The sequence below is a fragment of the Garra rufa genome, chromosome 3 (assembly GCF_049309525.1).
Source record: "Garra rufa chromosome 3, GarRuf1.0, whole genome shotgun sequence".
NCBI classification, from domain to species: domain Eukaryota; kingdom Metazoa; phylum Chordata; class Actinopteri; order Cypriniformes; family Cyprinidae; genus Garra; species Garra rufa.
This window is the reverse complement of record NC_133363.1, coordinates 55,383,900-55,406,056: the sequence shown is the minus strand read 5'-3', so window position 1 is coordinate 55,406,056 and position 22,157 is coordinate 55,383,900. Positions and strand designations below refer to the sequence as shown.

At 35.5% G+C, this 22,157-nt stretch overlaps 1 protein-coding gene across 1 annotated transcript in view; it reads left to right on the top strand.

Moving 5' to 3' along the window:
• The first annotated feature begins 9,562 nt into the window (after window positions 1–9,562).
• Window positions 9,563–22,157, top strand: part of LOC141331665 (myocyte-specific enhancer factor 2A-like) — a 32,561-nt gene continuing 19,966 nt past the window's right edge. Inside the window, exons 1-2 of the mRNA XM_073836702.1 lie at window positions 9,563–9,739; window positions 15,079–15,282. Coding sequence (XP_073692803.1) covers window positions 9,686–9,739; window positions 15,079–15,282 — 258 coding nt within the window. The 5' untranslated portion in view covers window positions 9,563–9,685. The remainder of the gene's footprint in view (window positions 9,740–15,078; window positions 15,283–22,157) is intronic.

The window sequence follows — 22,157 nt, the reverse complement described above, 5'->3', positions numbered from 1 at the left end:
TCCCCCCGAGTTAATAAGTTGGGTTTTACCGTTTTGAAATCCATTCAGCCGTTCTCCTGTTCTGGCGATATCACTTTTAGCATAGCTTAGCATAGATCATTGAATCCTATTAGACCAATAGCATCGCGTTCAAAAATGACCAACGAGTTTCGATATTTGTCCTATTTAAAACTTGACTCTTCTGTAGTTATATCGTGTACTAAGACCGGCGGAAAATGAAAAGCTGCGAGTTTCTAGGCTGATAAGATTAGGAACTACACTTCCATTCCGGCGTAATAATCAAGGAAGTTTGCTGCCGTAATAAGGCTGAAGCAGGAGCAGTAATACCACGCACGGCACGCAGCACATGTGCAAATGCTAAACCAGCTGGGAACTCATTTCTGATATTACTCCGCCTGCTTCGGCCATATTACGGCAGCAAACTTCCTTGACTATTACGCCGGAATGGGAGTGTAGTTCCTAATCTTATCAGCCTAGAAACTCGCAGCTTTTCATTTTCTTCCGGTCTTAGTACACGATATAACTACAGAAGAGTCAAGTTTTAAATACAACAAATATGGAAACTCGTTGGTCATTTTTGAACGTGATGCTATTGGTCTAATAGGATTCAATGATCTATGCTAAGCTATGCTAAAAGTGATATCGCCAGAACAGGAGAACGGCTGAATGGATTTCAAAACAGTAAAACTCAACTTATTAACTCGAGGGGAGTTGGAGAATGAGCCTATTTCCAAACAAAGTGGAGTGTTCCTTTAAGCAGAGACAGCAGAAGGAATATTATTTGTTGCCGCTTAAAGTGCCACACGGATCCAATATACTGTTACACACATATTTTCATTTTCAATTGTTTATGATCATTTAATACATAACTGACAAGGGTTTACATGAATAATCACAAGCGCCTCATTTTGAAATATTTTTGTGTATTTGACCGTTTAGGCGGTCACCTTGAGCTAAAAGATAACTTTACATGTCCGTGTTCTGCTCCGTCTCTGAGCGCATACACAGAACAGCGCAAGTTTTCTTATGCGCTTTTAAAAACACAACATCAAAGAAACATTAATAAATCAAGCACGTCCCGTTTTATGAAAGTCATGTTACGTGGGGGTTAAGGGGGTGGAATGGGGCACAATAATCGTTTCATTTTGATTACTGCATTTTCATGATTGTTGAAATCGAAAACCGAATTTTGATTAATTGCACAGCCCTATTATCCAGACTCATTTTATGTTTATTAAGTAAGATCTTCTAAGAGTGATGCAATCTATATGTATACAGTGCCCTCCACTAATATTGGCACCCTTGGTAAATATGAGAAAAGGTGGGTGTGAAAATAAATCTGCATCCTTTATCCTTTTAATCTTTCATTCAAAAAAATCACAAAATTCCAACCTTTCATTGAAGTAAAACAATGGAAACTGGGGTTAAAATCTCACTAAATCTCTAGTTCACGTTGGCCACTATTATTGGCACCCAATTATTGCAACATCCTTTTCCCAAGATAACGGCTCTGAGTTTTCTCCAACACCTGACAAGAGATCAGAGACCATTCCTTCATACAGAATCTCTCCAGATCCTTCAGATTCCCAGCTTCATGTTGGTGCTTTTTCTTTTCAGTTTCTACAGGGTTCAGGAAACTGGGATGGCCATGGCACAAGCTTCATTCTGTGCTCAGTGACATATTTTTGTGTTGATTTTGTTTTGGATCATCATCCTGCTAGAAGATGCAACCACAGTCCATTACAAGATTTCCAACATTATAAGATTTGTTCTTTGGTTTTACTCATTGTGATGGATGATTAAGGGAATTTGGCCTTTGTGTTCCTCATATTTATAATCCTGTGCAACAGGAAGTCATGGCTGCACAATTTCTTGCACCTAGTCAGCCTTGTACGCAATTAAAAAAAAAAATACGAATAGGAAAATACTTAGATATTATATATTCATATTATATTCATAGGAATTTCCAGGGGTGCCAATAATTGTGGTCAACATGCATTAGAGAAAACCATTTATGTGAGTTTGTCCCACTTTCAATTGTTTTACTTCAATAAAAGGTTAGAATTTAGTAAATTTTTTGAATGAAAGATCAAAAAGATAAACTATGCAGATTTATTTTCACAGCCACCTTTGCTTATATTTAGCAAGGGTGCCAATATTAGTATAGGGCACTGTATGTATATGTATGTTTTTTTTTTTTTTTTTCAGATGTATATGGGCCATTCTACAGAATTGGTTCAAAGACAGAGTTGGAAATGTTTTTAAAAAAATTTGTATTTTTCCACAAATTGTGTAAGTTTTGGAATATTTGTGACCTTGGACCACAAAACCAGTCTTAAGTCGCTGGGGTATATTTGTAGCAATAGCCAAAAATACATTGCATGGTTCAAAATTTTAGATTTTTCTTTTATGCCAAAAATCATTAGGAAATTAAGTAAAGATCATGTTCCATGAAGATTTTCTGTAAAATTCCTACTATAAATATATCAAAATGTAATTTTTGATTAGTAAAATGCATTGTTAAGAACTTAATTTGGAGAACATTAAAGGTGATTTTCTCAGTATTTTGATTTTTTTGCACCCTCAGATTCCAGATTTTCAAATAGATGTATCTCGGCCAAATATTGTCCTATCCTAACAAACCATACATCAAAAGAAAGCTTATTTATTGAGCTTTCATATGATGTATACATCTCAGTTTTGTAAAATTTAACCTTATGACTGCTTTTGTGGTCCAGGGTCACATTTGTCCTTTCCTCATATTTGTTCCTAATGAAACACAGTAATTATATAGTTAGTAATATAATTAAAAAAGTATGGGTTATATTGACTTAAAGGGATAGTTCACCCAAAAATGAAAATTTGATGTTTATCTGCTTACCCCCAATGCATCCAAGATGTAGGTTACTTTGTTTCCTCATAAAAACACAAACGAAGATTTTTAACGAAAACCGGTGCAGTCTGCCAGCCTTATCATTGACCTGGATGGGCACCAGACCTTTAAAAGTAAACAAAAACATGCACAGACAAATCCAAATTACACCCCGCGGCTCGTGATGATACATTGATGTCCTAAGACACGAAACGATCGGTTTTTGTGAGAAACTGAACAGTATTTATATCATTTTTTACCTTTGATACACAGCCACGTCCATCTGTCATGTGCATCAGTCACGTCCATGGTCACGTCACATTAGCACGCGCTCTAGCGTAGAATACGCAAACGCCGGAAGCGATCTGTCGCGTGTATACGACACTCATTGTTTACACAGTGCACAGAGATTGTGTGTATAGCGGCTGTTCAAAATGGTAATTACTTGCGCGTATCCTGATTGTTTAAACCGATTTAAGGCGAGACACGGCAGGCAAAAACATCGTTTTTTTTTTATTGGTCAATTTTGAGATTTTTGGATATTTGTCTTCAATAACATGTCTTCTTTTAGACTTGTGGTTAAAAAAAGTCCGAAATACACATTTAGGTCTTTATTTTACTGCACTTTGTCTGTTTGCGTCTGTAGATTTCTCATAAATTCAACAAAAGTTGGCGTTCTAAATCAACATGCTGCTCCACGATCTCTGTCTGTACCCAGTCATCACGTACACTGCTGGAAAGCTCTCTCTCTTCTGTGCAATGCTGTCGGATCCAAATATGGTTATTTCCTTTTTATCAGCAACCAATCGTGAAAGTAAAAGAGGGGATTTAACTCTAAATGCGCAATCTCATTGGCTGAAGATAATTTCTGACAACGTGATTCGTTCAGAATCGTCACATGGTATGCTTTGACGCTTCCTTGTTTGGTTTAGCTTTCCGCGGTATCTTTTGAGTGAATGAATGAAAATAACTTCGCGTCAATCATCGAAAAGAGTACAGCAGTTGTCACTTGCAAGGGGGAAAATGAAAATTAGTAATGGATTACATGGTGAAATTCCCTCGGGAAGCGCATCTGAACGTAAGCTGTCGATGGGAACCCAGGGTGGTTTAGATATAAGCCAATCTATAAATAAAGTGCACTCTACACAACAGTGGCTGCTTGTTCATGTATTTGTCGTTCTCTGTGGTTAGTTGAAGGTCTTATTTGGCAATGTTGTTTTATTCAGTTTACATTGTTATAAATAATTACTTGGCCAGTTGTTTTGCTTGTTAGCAATGTTTTCATATAAAAATGTGTGGAATTTTTACAATATAAATCTTTAAAGCCCATTTTCTCAAAATGACTTTTCTCTCATACTCCAAGTCCGAAATCTCCACTTCAGTAGCACCTATATACACCAAACTTTCCAGTCTTGTACCTAGTAATATTATGAAGACTATTACAGAGGGATTTGTAAATATATTATTCCTAGCCTGATTTATATAACATTTTATTCCAAAAAACATGGCGAAAATACATTTTTTAAGGCTATTGACAGTATATTCTGATTTACAGGATAACAAAAGTGGATATCCATAAATCCCTCTGTAATTTTTTTCCCATCTAATATGTGAACACAATGAAAAAATAATTTTGAACCTGGCTTTATCCAATTCTGAGATTTCGTTTTTTAAAATATAGGCAAATTAGCGCATATTTACTTAGATAATGCCTAATTTGCATATTTAAACATAAAATTACAAAAACATTGTAATACATTTTTTTCTCATCTTAATGTAGGTAATCAACTGAGAAAGTTTCATGGTGATATCTGCTAGTTAAAAATTTTACCCTATTCACCTGTAGTGTCTCGCCTTAAAGCTAAAAGATTACGTTAGTTTGCGCAAACTCATCCGGGACTTTTCACTGATTTCCCCTTACGACGTTTGCGTATTCTACGCTAGAGCGCGTGCTAATGTGACGTGACCATGGACGTGACTGATGCACATGACAGATGGACGTGGCTGTGTATCAAAGGTAAAAAATGATATAAATACTGTTCAGTTTCTCACAAAAACCGATCGTTTCGTGTCTTAGGACATCAATGTATCATCACGAGCCATAGGGTGTAATTTGGATTTGTCTGTGCATGTTTTTGTTTACTTTTAAAGGTCTGGTGCCCATCCACTACCATGATAAGGCTGGCAGACTGCACCGGTTTTCGTTAAAAATCTTCGTTTGTGTTTTTCTGAGGAAACAAAGTAACCTACATCTTGGATGCATTGGGGGTAAGCAGATAAACATCAAATTTTCATTTTTGGGTGAACTATCCCTTTAAGATTTTGCTGACATCATTCTTGTACAAATATATTTTTACTATTTTATAAAGTTTTCAGAGGTAAATCAATATCAATTACAATTTTAAAAATATTTCGAGTGTGATTTATGATTTTTTTGTATTTTGAATCCAATTTTTCTTTGCAAAAGACTGATTTCAAACTTAAGGATTCATTATTTTGAATATACATTGAACCAAAAACTATCATAACATCCTCATTGGTAATTCAGTATACTTTATTTTTGACAAAACAGTTTTAGCACATTTTGGTAGTGACAGTAATGCTTTGATAACGACCAGAATTTTAACCTACATACTAAAACACTACTGAGACATACTTAAATACTACAAATTTGCATAAGTGTACTAAAGTTGTGTTTATTTCCCCCAAATAAAGGATTATATGTTCTCTTTTGTCACTACCAAAACAACATGTTTTGGTTGTGACCTTTAAGGTAGTGACAGATTTATGGAATAACTCCCAAAAAACTACCTAAACTTCAACAAATGTTTTGGTCGTGACTGTTTCGGTAGTGACAATTTTAGATACTTTTAAACCTAGCTCAAAGATGCTAAGCAGCACATGGTTAGTTAGCACAGTTCTGAACAGCTGTACACATATAAAAAAGAAATGTTATGGAATGAGTTTAATTATAGAAAAGTGGTATTTGGTAGTGAAATTCTTTAAAGTTGCACACAGATTTTTCATATTTTTGAACACATTTACTTCAAAATGATAGGCCTATGTATGTACTCACCATGTAGCTATGAGAGAGAGGGACACATCAATATTTCCTGATCATAAATGTAGGGGTGTAATTAAAATTAGTCTAAAAATTAATCAATGGAATAAAATGCAAAAAATATTTCAATATAATTTGAATAAGTTAAAATTTAGGGGTTAGACTAAATTAGGATTTTTATATTTATTAAGCTTACTGATATTGCAAATATTATTGTGGGTTTAATAGATAATAAAAGGATCTTAGTAAACATCTAAGATTTGAATACTAACTGCTTTTTAAATGTGTTTTTTTGGTTGTGGGGCAGCAGTTTGCACCAATTCTGTACAATGGCCCATATAGGAACAGTATGCACTGAATAAACTGAACATGCTTGTTGTTTGCATTTCAGGAAAAGTGATGTTTCATAAGATGCAGCTCAGATGCAAACCCTCTTTAACAAGAAAGTATAACTATGCAAACTACATTAATGCAAATTCTGGACAGCAGAAGAGTTACAGTGTGTGTGTCACTGCTGCTGTGACATTTACTTGTAAATTTGCATGATGACTCTCTTAGCGTTTGAATAACTTTTCTTTTCTACATGCATTCCCTTTCTTTTACCCTAAGTAAATTAGTCAAGGAGACCTATTAATCCACTTTTTTTCTACAGTATATATAAAGTCTCAGGTATCTCCAGTATGTGTTTGCGAAGTTTTAGCTTAAAATACTCCACAGATCATTTATTATATCATTTCGAAAATGTCTATTTCGAGTGAAAGCAGAAACACGCTGTTTTCGCACATGTCTCTTTAAATGCAAATGAGCTGCTGCTCTCTGTCCCCTTTTCACAATAGGGCTGTGCCTTTACAGCTCATACCTCAGAAACTCTGCCAAAAAACATCTGTTTGGTTTTGATTATCATTCTATCGCGCTGAAACCATGCGTTTAAAGCCATATTAGTTTAAACTTCTGATAAAGAGTGCACACATCTGAAGCATGCGCACAGAAAATGGCTGTCACATGGGATGTGAGTACTAAACTAAGTTCTCTTTCATGTCTTATTGCACTTAAACTGTCAAATGCACACAAGTTTATGTTAAAAACGCACAGGAGTTACAAAAACAGTTGGTTACATCTGCAAAGTTACACAGCTGGTGAAAAAAGTGCATGTTAATATTAGATCTGTGTGGCAGGCAGCAGCATAATATACAGTAAATAAGTCAATAAATCATAATCTGAAAACAATCCAATGCTCTCCATTGACTTTGTATTGTGGGAAGCTGCCTTCTTGTCATTTTTGACTTGCAACAAAAATCAAAACAATGGTTAAAAGCTGCTATGTGACTAGGTGTCCTGTAAACAAGTTAAATTACATTTTTATAAGCTGTCGACTTAAAAAACAAGCGTTTAAGGACATGAAAATAGAGCGCAACGTGTCTTATTACTCTAAGAACTATGTCCGCTGGAGGGAAATTTAACAGCGACAGTAAACATTCATTATTTTTAACCATGTCAAAGTATTATTTTACCACCCTGAAAGGAGGAGATATATTGAGAAACTAAATTGTATTGGTCTATGTCAGTGCTCCTTTTCCTTACCTTCCTTTTGTTGGAGTAATGATCCAACTGAATGGCCCAACATGAAATACCCTGACATCTACAACTATTTGTGTCCTTAAACACTTGTTTTTTGGGTCGACAGCTTATAAAAACGTAGTTCTACGTTTTTTAGCTTGTTTACTGTACACCTTGTCTCATAGCAGCTTTTAGACATTGTTCTGATTTTTGTTATAAGTCAGAAATGACAAGGAGTCAGCATCCCGTAATACAAAGTAAATGGAGAGCGTTGAATTGTTTTCCACCCCGGTGTGAGTGTGGCCTAAATGCGCTCTGTCTCTATAGCACTTAAAGGAGTAGTTCACTTTCAGAACAAGAATTTACAGATAATGTACTCACCCCCTTGTGATATTCATGTCTTTCTTTCTTTTAGTCGTAAGGAAATTATGGACTTCTATGGTGCCTCCGAGTTTGAACTTCCAAAATGCAGCTTTAAAGGGCTCTGAATGATCGCAGCCGAGGAAAAAGGGTCTTATCTAGCAAAACGATGGGTTGTTTTCAAAAACAAATTACAATTTATATAATTTTTAACCTCAAATGCTCGTCTTGTCTAGCTCGGCAAGACGAGCATTTGAGGTTAAAAAGTATATAAGTTGTAAATGTTTTTAGAAAATAACAGATCGTTTCACTAGATAAGACTCTTCCTCAGCTGGGATCATTTAGAGCCCCTTGAAGCTGCATTTAAACTGCATTTTGGAAGTTCAAACTCGGGGGCACCATAGAAGTCAATTATATGGAGAGAAATGTTTTCCTCGAACACAACACAATTTCTTTACGACTGAAGAAAGAAAGACATGAACAACTTGGATGACAAGGGGCTGAGTACATTATCTGTAAATTCTTGTTCTGAAAGTGAACTACTCATGATATGTCCCCTTTAACAATGAAACATTTTTAAATATCGTCACATGAAAAAAAATGTAACATTTATAATTTTTTAAAAATATTTTATTTGTATTTAAATTACATTTTAAACATACAGTCTTAGTAAATGCATAACATTCCTTTAGCTCAAACAGTAGAACATGCTGCAAGCAACACCAAGGTCACAGGTTCAATTCCCAGGGAATGCATAAATTGATTTAAAAAATTGTATATCTTGATTGCAGTTTATGTTGCTTTTAATAAAAGGGTCTACCAAAAGCATAAGTGTAAATAAGATTCAAAAAGTACATTTGAATGTGCAAACCCAAATATAAAATGCAAAATGTGAAAGCATTGCTAAAATATACAGTGTTGTTTTATTGCATTGGCTCCTTCTTCTTCTTTTTTCACTTAGACAGAGTTGATAGATCATATGTAAGGCATCTCGTTGGTTGCCCTGGTAACTGTGGAGATGAGCGGGAAGGTGTGAAAGTGCAGGAATACGGGTGTTGTTCCTTTGTCTTCCATCAGATCTCAAGATCTGCTCCTTCAGTGGGAACATCAGCCAGGAATTCTCTAAAAACAGGTTTTCAGGAACTGCTTTAAAAACCCTTGTAGATACTTTTTAGTTCTTATGAGCTCCAGAAATAGTTGTAGTGACATTTTTCTTACATTTTTTTTTCTGGGGAGGCATACTGAGTGAGGAGTAAATACAAGCAAAAGTAAGACCTTTATGGAATTATTTATCTTTTGGATGTATATTATGCTGCTCTGGAAGGTAATGACAGCCTGTGATGTGATGATGGATGGTTCTCTGTCAGGATTCCCCAGATTACATGTTGTAGTTTCAGATTTATGTGGCATATTATGTGCATTAGTAGCTGTATGATGTGGTTTTAATTGAAAATAAATTGGTTTCAATCCATGTTAATGAGAAATGCTGTTACAGTACTTGTGCAGTGTCTTTTCCTGCCCCCATAATCCAGTGGGTTTATCATTATACTGACGTTGTTTACATCAGCCAGCAATGCAATTTTTCTAGTCTTCACTCACTGTTGTCTTTCCTCTGTGCTGTTTATGGTATTTATGAAAATTGTGTACATTTCCATAAAAGCTTTGTTTGTCTTCTTGCCTAACATTTCCTTGCATCTCTTACAGGTTCTGGTGAGGTGAAGAATGCAGAGAGGAGGTGTTTTCTTACGATGCAGTGAAACCAAAACATAATCTGTCACAATCACTGAAGAGTAAAGAGGATTTTGATTAGTAAAGAGAAACAAAGGGAAGTGACAATGGGGCGTAAGAAGATTCAGATTACCCGCATAATGGATGAGAGAAACAGACAGGTGAGAAGAAGATGTCTGCTGCATTAATTCAAACTAAAACTGCAAAAAAATTATTGGGTGCTTTCCAAGTCTGCAACTAGGTGTTAAAGATAAATGTGCATTAAATTGCAGTAATTTGTAAATACACTGCAGTTCTAAAGTGTTTTTTTTTTAATAATGCTTTTATTGAGCAAGGATGCATTAAATTGCTCAAAAGTGACAGTAAAAGCATTTATAATGTTACAACAGATTCTTGTATCACAGTTTCACAGCATATCACGATATTGATTTCTGAAGGATCGTGTGACGCTGAAGAATAGAGTAATGATGCTGAAAATTCAGCTTTGCATCACAGGAATAAAATAGTTTTTAAAATTCATTGTAATGCAAAATATTTATTTTAAATTGTTTTATAATAAATTATATTTTATTGTATTTTTAATCAAAATCTGCAGCCTTGGTGAGCATAAGAGACTTAAGAAATAATTATAAATCATATTTTTCAAACAGTTTACTTTTTGCACAAATCAGCCATCAGCTACACCAGTCTCTAGATATTAGCATGAATGCTTCTTATTCAGAACTGGTTCCATTTTTTAGTGATCAAATTAAAACAAACATGACCTATTAGAACTATAATAAACTGCATTTTTTGAAAGGAATTTGTCAAAAAGTCAAATTGGACACAAATATTCAAGTTATAAGTTTGTAATTGTGAGCAAGTCATAAGTGATTCAGTGACTAATTCATTGACTTGTTTAGATTGTTTCCTCACTGAACCACAATTACTTTTGTAGTGCTTCCTTTAAAGATTTTAAAATTGTTAAAAGGGACATTGGATGCTAAATTAACTTTTACATGGTGTTTGCATACTCTATACAGTTGAGGTCAATATATTGTTTACATACACCTTGCAAAATCTGCAAGATGTTAATTATTTTACTAAAATAAGAGGAATCATACAAAATGCATACTGACCTGAATACGATATTTCACATAAAAGATGTTTACATATAGTCCACAAGAGAAAATTGTAGCTGAATTTATAAAAAAAAATGACCCTGTTCAAAAGTTTACATACTCTTGATTTTTAAATCTGTGTGTTGTTACCTGAATGATCCACAGCTGTTTTTCTTTGTTTTTCTTTGTTTCTTTGTTCGGGTTTAGTGATAGTTGTTCATGAGTCCCTTGTTTGTCCTGAAAAGTTAAACTGCCCACTGATCTTCAGAAAAGTCATTTAGGTCCCACAAATCATTTGGTTTTTTAGCATTTTTATGTATTTAAACCCTTTTTTAACAATCACTATGATTTTGATCGATCTTTTCACACTGAGGACAACTGAGGGACTCATATGCAACTATTACAGAAGGTTCAAACGCTCACTGATGCTTCAGAAGGAAACACGATGCATTAAGAGCCAGGGGGTGAAAACTTTTGAACAGAATGGAGATGTGTACATTTTTCCTATTTTGCCTAAATACCATATTTTTTCATTTAGTACTGCCCTTCAGAAGCTACAGAAGATATTTACATGCTTCCCAGAAGACAAAATAAATTACATTTACCCTGATCTTAAAATTCAAAAAGTTTTCACCCCTGGCTCTTAATTCATAATTTTTCCTTCTGAAGCATCAGTGAGTGTTTGAACCTTCTATGATAGTTGCATATGAGTCCCTCAGTTGTCCTCAGTGTGAAAATATGGATCTCAAAATCATACAGTCATTGTTGGAAAGGGTTCAAATGCACAAAAATGCAAAAGCCAAAGAATGTTTGGGACCTGAAGGATTTATTTGAAGAACAGTGGACAGTTTAACTGTCAGGACAAACAAAGGACTCATGAACAACTATCACTAAACAAAAAACACAGCTGTGGATCATTCAGGTAACAACATAGTATTAAGAATCAAGTGTATGTATGCATATGTAAATGTCTTTTATATAAAAAAAATCTTATTCAGGTCAGTACTAAACAAAATTTGGTAAAATAATTAACATTTTGCGGATTCTGCAAGGTGTATGTAAACTTAAATTAAATTAAAATCCTTACAATTCTGAGCCATAATCAACAGCCAGTTTAATGACAGAAAATGGTGACTTGTACCTGTTGAAAGGTGTTTCAAAGATTTCTTACAAATCAGCTTTGTAGACCATTGAACCAGCGGGAATGCCTCACACCTTCATTCCTAACATACATTGATTTATATCTGTTCAAATGTTCAAGCGTGTTTAATGAATGTATAGGTCAGACTCCTGGTCTATCGTGGTGGGACCGGGCTGACCCTCCTCCATGCATCTGCACACTGGAGCTCTTGTCTGGGTTCGTCAGCGGGCTGCAGTCCCTGTGGTGTGGTGGCAGTAATTAGAGCAGTTCAGGGCTCCACATCTCTCATTAGGAGACTGGTCAGTCTCAGGGCTTGTACAGTGTCTCTCTCTGCCCCTGACGGCCATCACTCAAAGCAAAACCACAGGGACAGACCTGAATTTACCCAGTCTGTACTGGGATCTAAATTTAAAATACCAAGCCGCACCACAAACCCTATCTAGTCTGGGCGCTCTTGTTCGCGAGAGTATTTTTGGTACACACAGTGTTTTTGATCGGGGATTTACACTGGAGGTTTTTGCGTGTGTGGAAATAGATTTCTGTGTACATGAATAATTCCTCTGTACTGTACTGTACTGTACTGTATGTTGTTAGTTTGGTGTTGGTTTACTATATACTATTTCTATATCAGCCATTTTATAGAAAGCCTTGATATATTTTAAGTGATAGCATGATGTAAGAAGGCCGATGACTTCTTAAATGTTTTTGAAAGAAGTCTCTTCTGCTCACCAAGGCTGCATTTATTTGATCAAAAACACAGTAAAAACAGCAATATTGTGAAATATTTTTAGTATTTTAAATAACTGTTTTCTATTTGAATATTTTTTTAAATATAATTAATTTTGTGATGCAAAGCTGAATTTTCAGCATCATTACTCCAGTCTTCAGTGTCACATGATCCTTCAAAAATCATTCTAATATGCTGATTTGCTGCTCAGTTTACATTTATTATTATTATTAATGTTGAAAACAGTTGTGTTGCTTAATAATTTTGAAGGAAACTGTTTTTTTTTTTGAGGAATCTTTAATGATAGAAAGTAAAAAGAACAGCGTTTATTATGAATAGAAATCCTTTGTAACATTATGAATGTCTCTAGTGGCACTTTTGTCAATTTAATGTGTTCTTGCTGATTAAAAGTATTAATTTCTTACAAAAATCTTACTAACCCCAAACCTTTAAATGGTACTTTACATTATAGCACATCAGATGGTAATTTCATGGTATTTTATATATGCTGTATGTAAGTACTATAATTATATACAGTAGTATGGTGTGTATATTGTACTCCAAAGTGTGAAAATCATAGTATTACCATAGTACCATATCCGGAAAACATGGTATAATATGTTTTTGGCATGTTATTTTGGACATACAGTACAGACCAAAAGTTTGGACACACCTTTGAACCAAAGTTTTCTTTATTTTCATGACTATGAAAATTGTAGATTCACACTGAAGGCATCCAAAATATGAATTAACACATGAGGAATTATATACATAACAAAAAAGTGTGAAACAGCTGAAAATATGTCATATTCTAGGTTCTTCAAAGTAGCCACCTTTTGCTTTGATTACTGCTTTGCATACTCCTGGCATTCTCTTGATGAGCTTCATGGTCTTTTCGTGGTTCCATGTCCTCAAAACATAATAAAACCAGGGTAATTTTATTGTTGTTTTTATTTTTGACCCTAATTACTCTTGGTTCACAATGTAAATAACTTAAAGGATTAGTTCACTTTCAAAACAAAAATTTACAGATAATGTACTCACTCAACCCCTTGTCATCCAAGATGTTCATGTCTTTCTTTCTTTAGTCGTAAATAAATTGTTTTTTGAGGAAAACGTTTCAGGATTTCTCTCCATATAGTTGACTTCTATGGTGCCCCCAAGTTTGTACTTCCAAAATGCATTTTAAACACAGCTTCAAAGGTCTCTAAACAATCCCAGCCGAGGAAGAAGGGTCTTATTTGGCAATACGATTGGTTATTTTTTTTAAACAAATTGACAATTTATATACTTTTTAACCTCAAATGCTTGTCTTGTCTCATCTCTGCAATGCGATGCATGTGATCCGGGTCAATACAGTTAGGGTATGTCGAAAAACTCCCATCTCGTTTTCTATTTGAATATTTTTCTAAACGATCCCTCAGCTGGGATTGTTTAGAGCCCTTCGAAGCTGCATTTAAACTGCATTTTGGAAGTTCAAACTCGGGGCACCATAGAAGTCCACTATATGGAGAGAAATCCTAAAAATGTTTTCTTCAAAACACATATTTTCTTTACGACTGCAGAAAGAAAGACATGAACATCTTGGATGACAAGGAGGTGAGTACATTATCTGTGCATTTTTGTTCTGGAAGTGAACTAATCCTTTAAATAACTAGTAAATAAAATGTTTGGTCGAATTAATCATTTTTTCTTATTATCCAAAAGCACTAATCATTCCTCAACCGCCTCTGCAAGAGTCTCTGGAAAGCTGTGTTTGAACATTTTTCAAATGTGAATTTACACTGTGACATTGACAACTAACATCGAAAGAGTTTGTTCTCAGTGTTTTATGTACTGCTGTAAGAATTTGGCCCTCAGCTGTGAAGTGGCAGCAAGCTTGAGATTCCTTAGGGAGGGTGATAATTGGCAGGAAACATGAGATGATCTGGCAACCCTGACAGCTGGGTGCCATCAGACAGTCAAGAAGAATGACTTCTTCTGATTCTACTAATGAGCAAACACTTAGAAAAATAACAGTACAGTACCAGAGTTGTTTTAGGATTAGTTCACTTCCACAATAAAAAAAGTCCTGATAATTTACTCACCCCTTTGTCATCCAAGATGTTCCTGTCTTTTTTCCTTTAGTCGAAAATAAATTAAGTTTTTTGAGGAAAGCATTCAAGGATTTTTCTCCATATAGTGGATTCAATGGGAGCCAATGAGTTGAAGGTCCAAATTACAGTTTCAATGCCGTTTCAAAGGGCTCTGCATGATCCCAGCCAAGGAATAATAGTTTTATCAAGCAAAATGTTCTGTCATTTTCTAAAAAAAAATTCAAAATATATATACTTCTTAACCATAAATGCTCATCGTTGTGTCTTTTTTTACATCCATAATTTACAGTTTTTCAATCTAGCTTTTGTTTGGATGGATCTATTGGTTTGGGCGAAACCACATCAGTCAGTAGTGAACAGATCTTGATCAAACTACTTAGTTGATATCTATGACCAAAGCATAACTTTTCTAACCTTTCTCCTGTCAATTTCCTAGGTGACGTTCACAAAGAGGAAGTTTGGTCTGATGAAGAAGGCGTATGAGCTCAGTGTTCTGTGTGACTGTGAAATAGCCTTGATAATCTTTAACAGCTCCAATAAACTCTTCCAGTACGCCAGCACAGACATGGACAAGGTCTTGCTCAAGTACACAGAATACAACGAACCTCACGAGAGCAGAACTAACTCAGACATTGTGGAAGTAAGTGGCCTCAAACTTTAAAGCTCAAAAGCAGAATTGCTTTTTCTTGTAATATAATTACCAGTATTAAACGGACCAGTTTTAATGTGCTTCCATGTATATTTAAAAATGCTTTGTTGATCACAGCTATCTCTTATGATGTTTCACAATAGTGATCTTGATTCACTCTATTGTTATGACCTATATTTAATGGAATAGGATCTCACAGAACGGCCTTTAACAGATTACACTAATGCATGTAGTAGCAGTAGCATCTGGAGATGCAGGGTGCATTTATGTCGCTGTAATACAGTTAGCAAACCGTTGGGCCGCATTGCAAGCATGCAGGATGGAGTAATTATAGATCACTGTCTTCAGTGAGGCATGTGCTCAAATTACATCTTCATTTTCACATGCATTTGCTCTATTTACAATCATGTGATGCTGGCCAAGGTTATTATGTGCTTTTCCTTTTACCATGTTCTATAGGCAGTTGTCATCTGTCTTTACATTTATTCATGGGTGCTTTTATTCAAAGCACCTGTAAGAAATTTGGATTAAGAATGTTTTTGAAAGAAGTCTCTTATGCTCACAAAGGCTGCATTTATTTGATCAAAAACACAGTAAAACAGCAATATTGTGAAATAATATTAAAATAACTGTTTGCTATGGAGTTTCTGCCACAGGTTAAAAAAGGAACAAGAGAAGAAAGGTCTAAACTGTGAAATATAAACATAGTCAGAAAGTCAGAATTGTGGTATAAAAAGTCACAATTACCTTTTATTAAGATTTATTGCATGGCAGAAGCAAAAAAATTTTTACATTTGTGAGATGTAAATTCTGATTAAAAAAAGTCATAAAATGTAAAATCAGAATTCTTAGAAAAAAGTCAGAATTGTGAAATGTAAACTTGGAATTCTAAGGAAAAAGGTCAGAATTGCAAAATGTAAAATTGGAATTCTTAGAAAAAAATAAAATAAAATGCAAACTTGGTATTCTTAGAAAAAAGTCAGAATTGTGAAATGTAAACTCGGAATTCTTAGAAAAAGCCAGAATTGATAAATGTAAACTCGGAATTCTAAGGGGGGAAAAAGTCAGAATTGTGAAATGTAAACTTGGAATTCTTTGAAAAAAAGTCAGAATTGCGAAATGTCATCTCAGAATTCTTAGGGGAAAAAGGTCAGAATTGTGAAATATAAACTTGGAATTCTTAGAAAAAAGTTAGAATTGCGAAATGTAAACTTGCAATTCTTAGAAAAAAAGTAAAAAATCGTGAAATGTAAACTCGAAATTCTGAGGAAAAATGTCAAAATCGTGAAATGTAAACCTGGAATTCCTAGGAGGAAAAAAGTCAGAATTGCTAAATGTAAACTAGGAATTCTTAGGAAAAACAAGTCAGAATCGCAAAATGTAAACTCTGAATTTTTCTGGAAAAAAAAAAAAAAAAGAATTGCGAAATATAAACTTCTTAGAAAAAAAGTCAGAATTGCGAAATGTCATCCCAGAATTCTTAGGTGAAAAAGGTCAGAATTGTGAAATATAAACTTGGAATTCTTAGGGGAAAAAGGTCAGAATTGTGAAATGTAAACTTGGAATTCTTAGGAAAAAAGTCTGAATTGTGAAATGTCATCTCAGAATTCTTAGGGGAAAAAGGTCAGAATTGTGAAATGTAAACTTGGAATTCTAAGGAAAAAGGTCAGAATTGCAAAATGTAAAATTGGAATTCTTAGAAAAAAATAAAATAAAATGCAAACTTGGTATTCTTAGAAAAAAGTCAGAATTGTGAAATGTAAACTCGGAATTCTTAGAAAAAGCCAGAATTGATAAATGTAAACTCGGAATTCTAAGGGGGGAAAAAGTCAGAATTGTGAAATGTAAACTTGGAATTCTTTGAAAAAAAGTCAGAATTGCGAAATGTCATCTCAGAATTCTTAGGGGGAAAAGGTCAGAATTGCGAAATATGAACTTGGAATTCTTAGAAAAAAAGTCAGAATTGCGAAATGTAAACTTGGAATTCTTAGAAAAAAAGTAAAAAATCGTGAAATGTAAACTCGAAATTCTGAGGAAAAATGTCAAAATCGTGAAATGTAAACCTGGAATTCCTAGGATGAAAAAAGTCAGAATTGCTCAATGTAAACTAGGAATTCTTAGGAAAAACAAGTCAGAATCGCAAAATGTAAACTCTGAATTTTTCTGGAAAAAAAAAAAAAAAAAAGAATTGCGAAATATAAACTTCTTAGAAAAAAAGTCAGAATTGCGAAATGTCATCCCAGAATTCTTAGGTGAAAAAGGTCAGAATTGTGAAATATAAACTTGGAATTCTTAGGAAAAAAGTCAGAATTGTGAAATGTCATCTCAGAATTCTTAGGGGAAAAAGGTCAGAATTGTGAAATGTAAACTTGGAATTCTAAGGAAAAAGGTCAGAATTGCAAAATGTAAAATTGGAATTCTTAGAAAAAAATAAAATAAAATGCAAACTTGGTATTCTTAGAAAAAAGTCAGAATTGTGAAATGTAAACTCGGAATTCTTAGAAAAAGCCAGAATTGATAAATGTAAACTCGGAATTCTAAGGGGGGAAAAAGTCAGAATTGTGAAATGTAAACTTGGAATTCTTTGAAAAAAAGTCAGAATTGCGAAATGTCATCTCAGAATTCTTAGGGGAAAAAGGTCAGAATTGCGAAATATAAACTTGGAATTCTTAGAAAAAAAGTCAGAATTGCGAAATGTAAACTTGGAATTCTTAGAAAAAAAGTAAAAAATCGTGAAATGTAAACTCGAAATTCTGAGGAAAAATGTCAAAATCGTGAAATGTAAACCTGGAATTCCTAGGAGGAAAAAAGTCAGAATTGCTAAATGTAAACTAGGAATTCTTAGGAAAAACAAGTCAGAATCGCAAAATGTAAACTCTGAATTTTTCTGGAAAAAAAAAAAAAAAAAAGAATTGCGAAATATAAACTTCTTAGAAAAAAAGTCAGAATTGCGAAATGTCATCCCAGAATTCTTAGGTGAAAAAGGTCAGAATTGTGAAATATAAACTTGGAATTCTTAGGGGAAAAAGGTCAGAATTGTGAAATGTAAACTTGGAATTCTTAGGAAAAAAGTCAGAATTGTGAAATGTCATCTCAGAATTCTTAGGGGAAAAAGGTCAGAATTGTGAAATGTAAACTTGGAATTCTAAGGAAAAAGGTCAGAATTGCAAAATGTAAAATTGGAATTCTTAGAAAAAAATAAAATAAAATGCAAACTTGGTATTCTTAGAAAAAAGTCAGAATTGTGAAATGTAAACTCGGAATTCTTAGAAAAAGCCAGAATTGATAAATGTAAACTCGGAATTCTAAGGGGGGAAAAAGTCAGAATTGTGAAATGTAAACTTGGAATTCTTTGAAAAAAAAGTCAGAATTGCGAAATGCCATCTCAGAATTCTTAGGGGAAAAAGGTCAGAATTGCGAAATATAAACTTGGAATTCTTAGAAAAAAATCAGAATTGTGAAATGTTATCTCAGATCTCTTAGGGGGAAAAAGTCAAAATTGTGAAATGTAAACTCGTAATTCCTAGGGAGAAAAAGGTCAGAATTGTGAAATGTAAACTCGAAATTCTGAGGAAAAAATTTCAAAACCGTGAAATGTAAACACAGTGTAAACTCTGAATTCTTCTGAAAAAAGTCAAAATTGCGAAATATGAACTTGGAATTCTTAGAAAAAAAGTCAGAATTGCGAAACGTAAACTTGTAATTCTTTTAAAAAGGTCTGAATTGTGAAATGTAAACTCAGCATTCTTAGGAAAAAAATTCAGAATAGCAAAATTTAAACTTGGAATTTTTGGAAAAAGGTCACAATTTCAAAATGTAAACTTGGAATTCTAAGGGAAAAAAATCAGAATTGCAATATGTAAACTTGGAATTCTTAGAAAAAAGTCAGAATTGCAAATTGTAAATTTGGAATTGCGAGAAAAAAAATTCAGACCTCATATCTTACAGTTGTAGAGAATTTTGGTTAGCTCAAAGAATTTAAGATGATCAATATATGTGTGTATATGCATGAGACTATTTCTCTCATCACATATACACTGCAAACTCCACCAGGTCTTATAACCAATGAATAGGATGAAATGAGTTATTTAAAACATACATTTCAGTCAGGGAAAGTAGTTTAACTCACGGGAAATCGTGTATAATAATCGTCATTAAATATACGCAATTTCCAGTTTCTGATCAGTAACAGTAATAATGATATCGGCTGGTTTCTTTGTCCAGCAAATTGTTCAGTGATATCCATTACTCTGACGTTGGCTCGTCGTCACGGCAACGCATTTTTACTAACCAGAACGGAGTTAAACAATTGAACAGAATAGGGCTTAAGGTAGCAATATGAGATCGAAACAGTTTAAGTGACTTTGTAATGTAAGCATTCAGCACAGAGAATCATTATATGTGAATATATGGTTGTTTATTAAACTATTCTACTTACAAACGATCGCACATAGACAAACGTACATAAAACACAACTAGACAGAACGCGTGAGAGAGAGAGAGAGTAAGAGAGAGAGAGAGAGAGAGAGAGAGAGAGAGAGAGAGTAAGAGAGAGAGAGAGAGACAGAAAGTGAGTTTGCAAAGGGACAGGAATGAAACGGTTCTGAACATCCTGAAATCGTTTCTTTTATAAAACGCCTTAAACGCAGCTATCTACGTTTGTAGAAAGGACGGATACTTGCAAGCTTGTTGTTGTTGTGCATTGTTCCGTTTGTGTTCAGTTCAGAAAGTCCTTTCCAGTTCCTTGAGAATATTGCAGGCCTCATCATCTCCACTGCCAGGTGAGCCCAAACACCCCCCCCCCCCATGGATCTGGGGGGAGGTACGGGTGACGTGTCTTTGTGTCCCGAAGGCAAGAGCCAAGAGAGAGATGAGGCAAGGTTTATAAACCTGTAGGTCGTTCACGCCCACAGTTGGACCTTGACCAATCCGGTTGATCTGAGTTTTGGAGGGAAGATTGAAAGTCTTTGTCTCTCACAATGGGGTTTCGCATGTGGAAGCTGATTGGTTGTTTGGCCACAAAACTTTCAAAAGTTCAATAATACATATAAAGCAAGGAGTTATTAAGATGCCACAAACATTAACATTTAGGGAATAATAAATGCTGCTCATAGACACCAAACATGATCTATGAATCTTCTCGGTTGACTGAGTGATTCTAAACGTGAGTCTTAGCATGCACAATGATTCACCTATTGCGGATTAATGTTTGAGGCCGACATACATAACAGAAACAACGATATAAGAAAAGGTAACACATTGATATGTGTACATTTCTATATAACTGTATGTGGGACTGTATGTCTGAATAAGGAAAGTGTATCTGCATTTCTGTAAGAGTCTTATCTTGATGGTGGGGGGATGAGTTGGATAGTGAACAAAGGTCTGGCTCATAGCACATAGGTGTTAATCATGGGGGAGAAGTCATTTAAGGAATATAACTAGTTATTTCATGTCTGATTGGCTCCATGCACTACATATCCCCTCTTTCGAACGTTGTTGTCCGTCCAACAGACAACAGCGAGCGACGTCAAAGGTGCGGAACAATCAGGCATGCACCCGGCACTCATGGCTGGAAGAGAGAGGTGGCTCTCTGGAGGTTGGTGCTTCAAGGAGTGGCTGTGGTGCCGTGGTCGACGTTATCAGGTGTGATAATGTAGACAGTGGCAAGGTATGGGTCCTCGAGCTTTGTGCAACAGGTGTCGAGGCACTGTCACTTGTCATCCTGACCCAGGTTGGTCTGTGTCAGGTGGTTGTTATCTAGTATCTGTGGTCCCTGCAGTCTGGAATCGCTGGTTGGACTCTCACTTGTGAGAGGGCAGGTAGTTCCAGGGTTCGCAGAGAATTGTCGTAAAGATTTTGTAGTGTAAAGAAAGTTTCAGACGGACCCGGTTAGGGTGCAGGAGGGCAGCAGGTGTCTGTTATCCCGCTGTTTTGCTCAAATGTCATCAGGCGTCTGATGTTGGGGGTGTCGACACTGACTTGAGCGGGTCTGAGTGGTGTTGGTAGGGGTTTCGCTGTTGGGCCTGTGGGCCCGTTGCTCCATTCAACATTGTCTGGCTGCTCCTGAGGTGTCGGCTGGTCTCATGGGATGCTTTTTCCTTTTAGGAAGTCTAATGCGGTGTTGCGTTGGGCAAGGAGTCAGAAGTTTACCTTTCAGTACTTCTCAGTGGAGTTTCATTCAAGGAGCTCTTTGTTAGCATCAGAAACTCTGTTCTTGAAAAGCAGGCGTGTCCAGCTGTCCTTGTGGGTGTCGGTTAATTTTGGTACTCGGAGACTTGCAGGTTCAGTTCATTTACAGAGGGAGTTCTTGCGACTTGCTGTGACACAAGGGTTGATCCGATTGCCGTCACTCGTGCTGTGATGTCAGGTGGCCCGGCTTAAGGTGTTGCAGTGGGACAGGCTTGTCGTTTTCCACTAGGTACCTGCTCTGGGCGTGTCTTGCCTCGCTCTTGGGTCTATGAGCACATGGGTTTGTGTGCATGGGATCCTTGGTCTGCAGGCATTGACAGTTATAAACATCGCACAGTGGTGGCAGGTCTCTGTGATTCCCTTTGTCTTCTGGTGTGCTTGGCACATCGCTGGATGGCTTGTGCAGTGCAGCTGTTGTCATCTGGGTGCTGGGCTCTGCTGAGAGCCTTGTACATGACATTAGTTCTGCATCATCGTCATATGTGGAGAGCAGCTTGGCACCATTTCTGAGTGGCCATTTTCCTTTAGGCTCTTCATGACGGAATTGTTTAAAGTCTTTGAAATACCTGAATGGTATGTACACTGCAAAAGATTACTTTTCAGAAAGGGGGTGTGGCTTCTAGAGTGGGCACTGCTTCACTTATTCCATTGAATGTGTGTGCAGCATTAGGGTT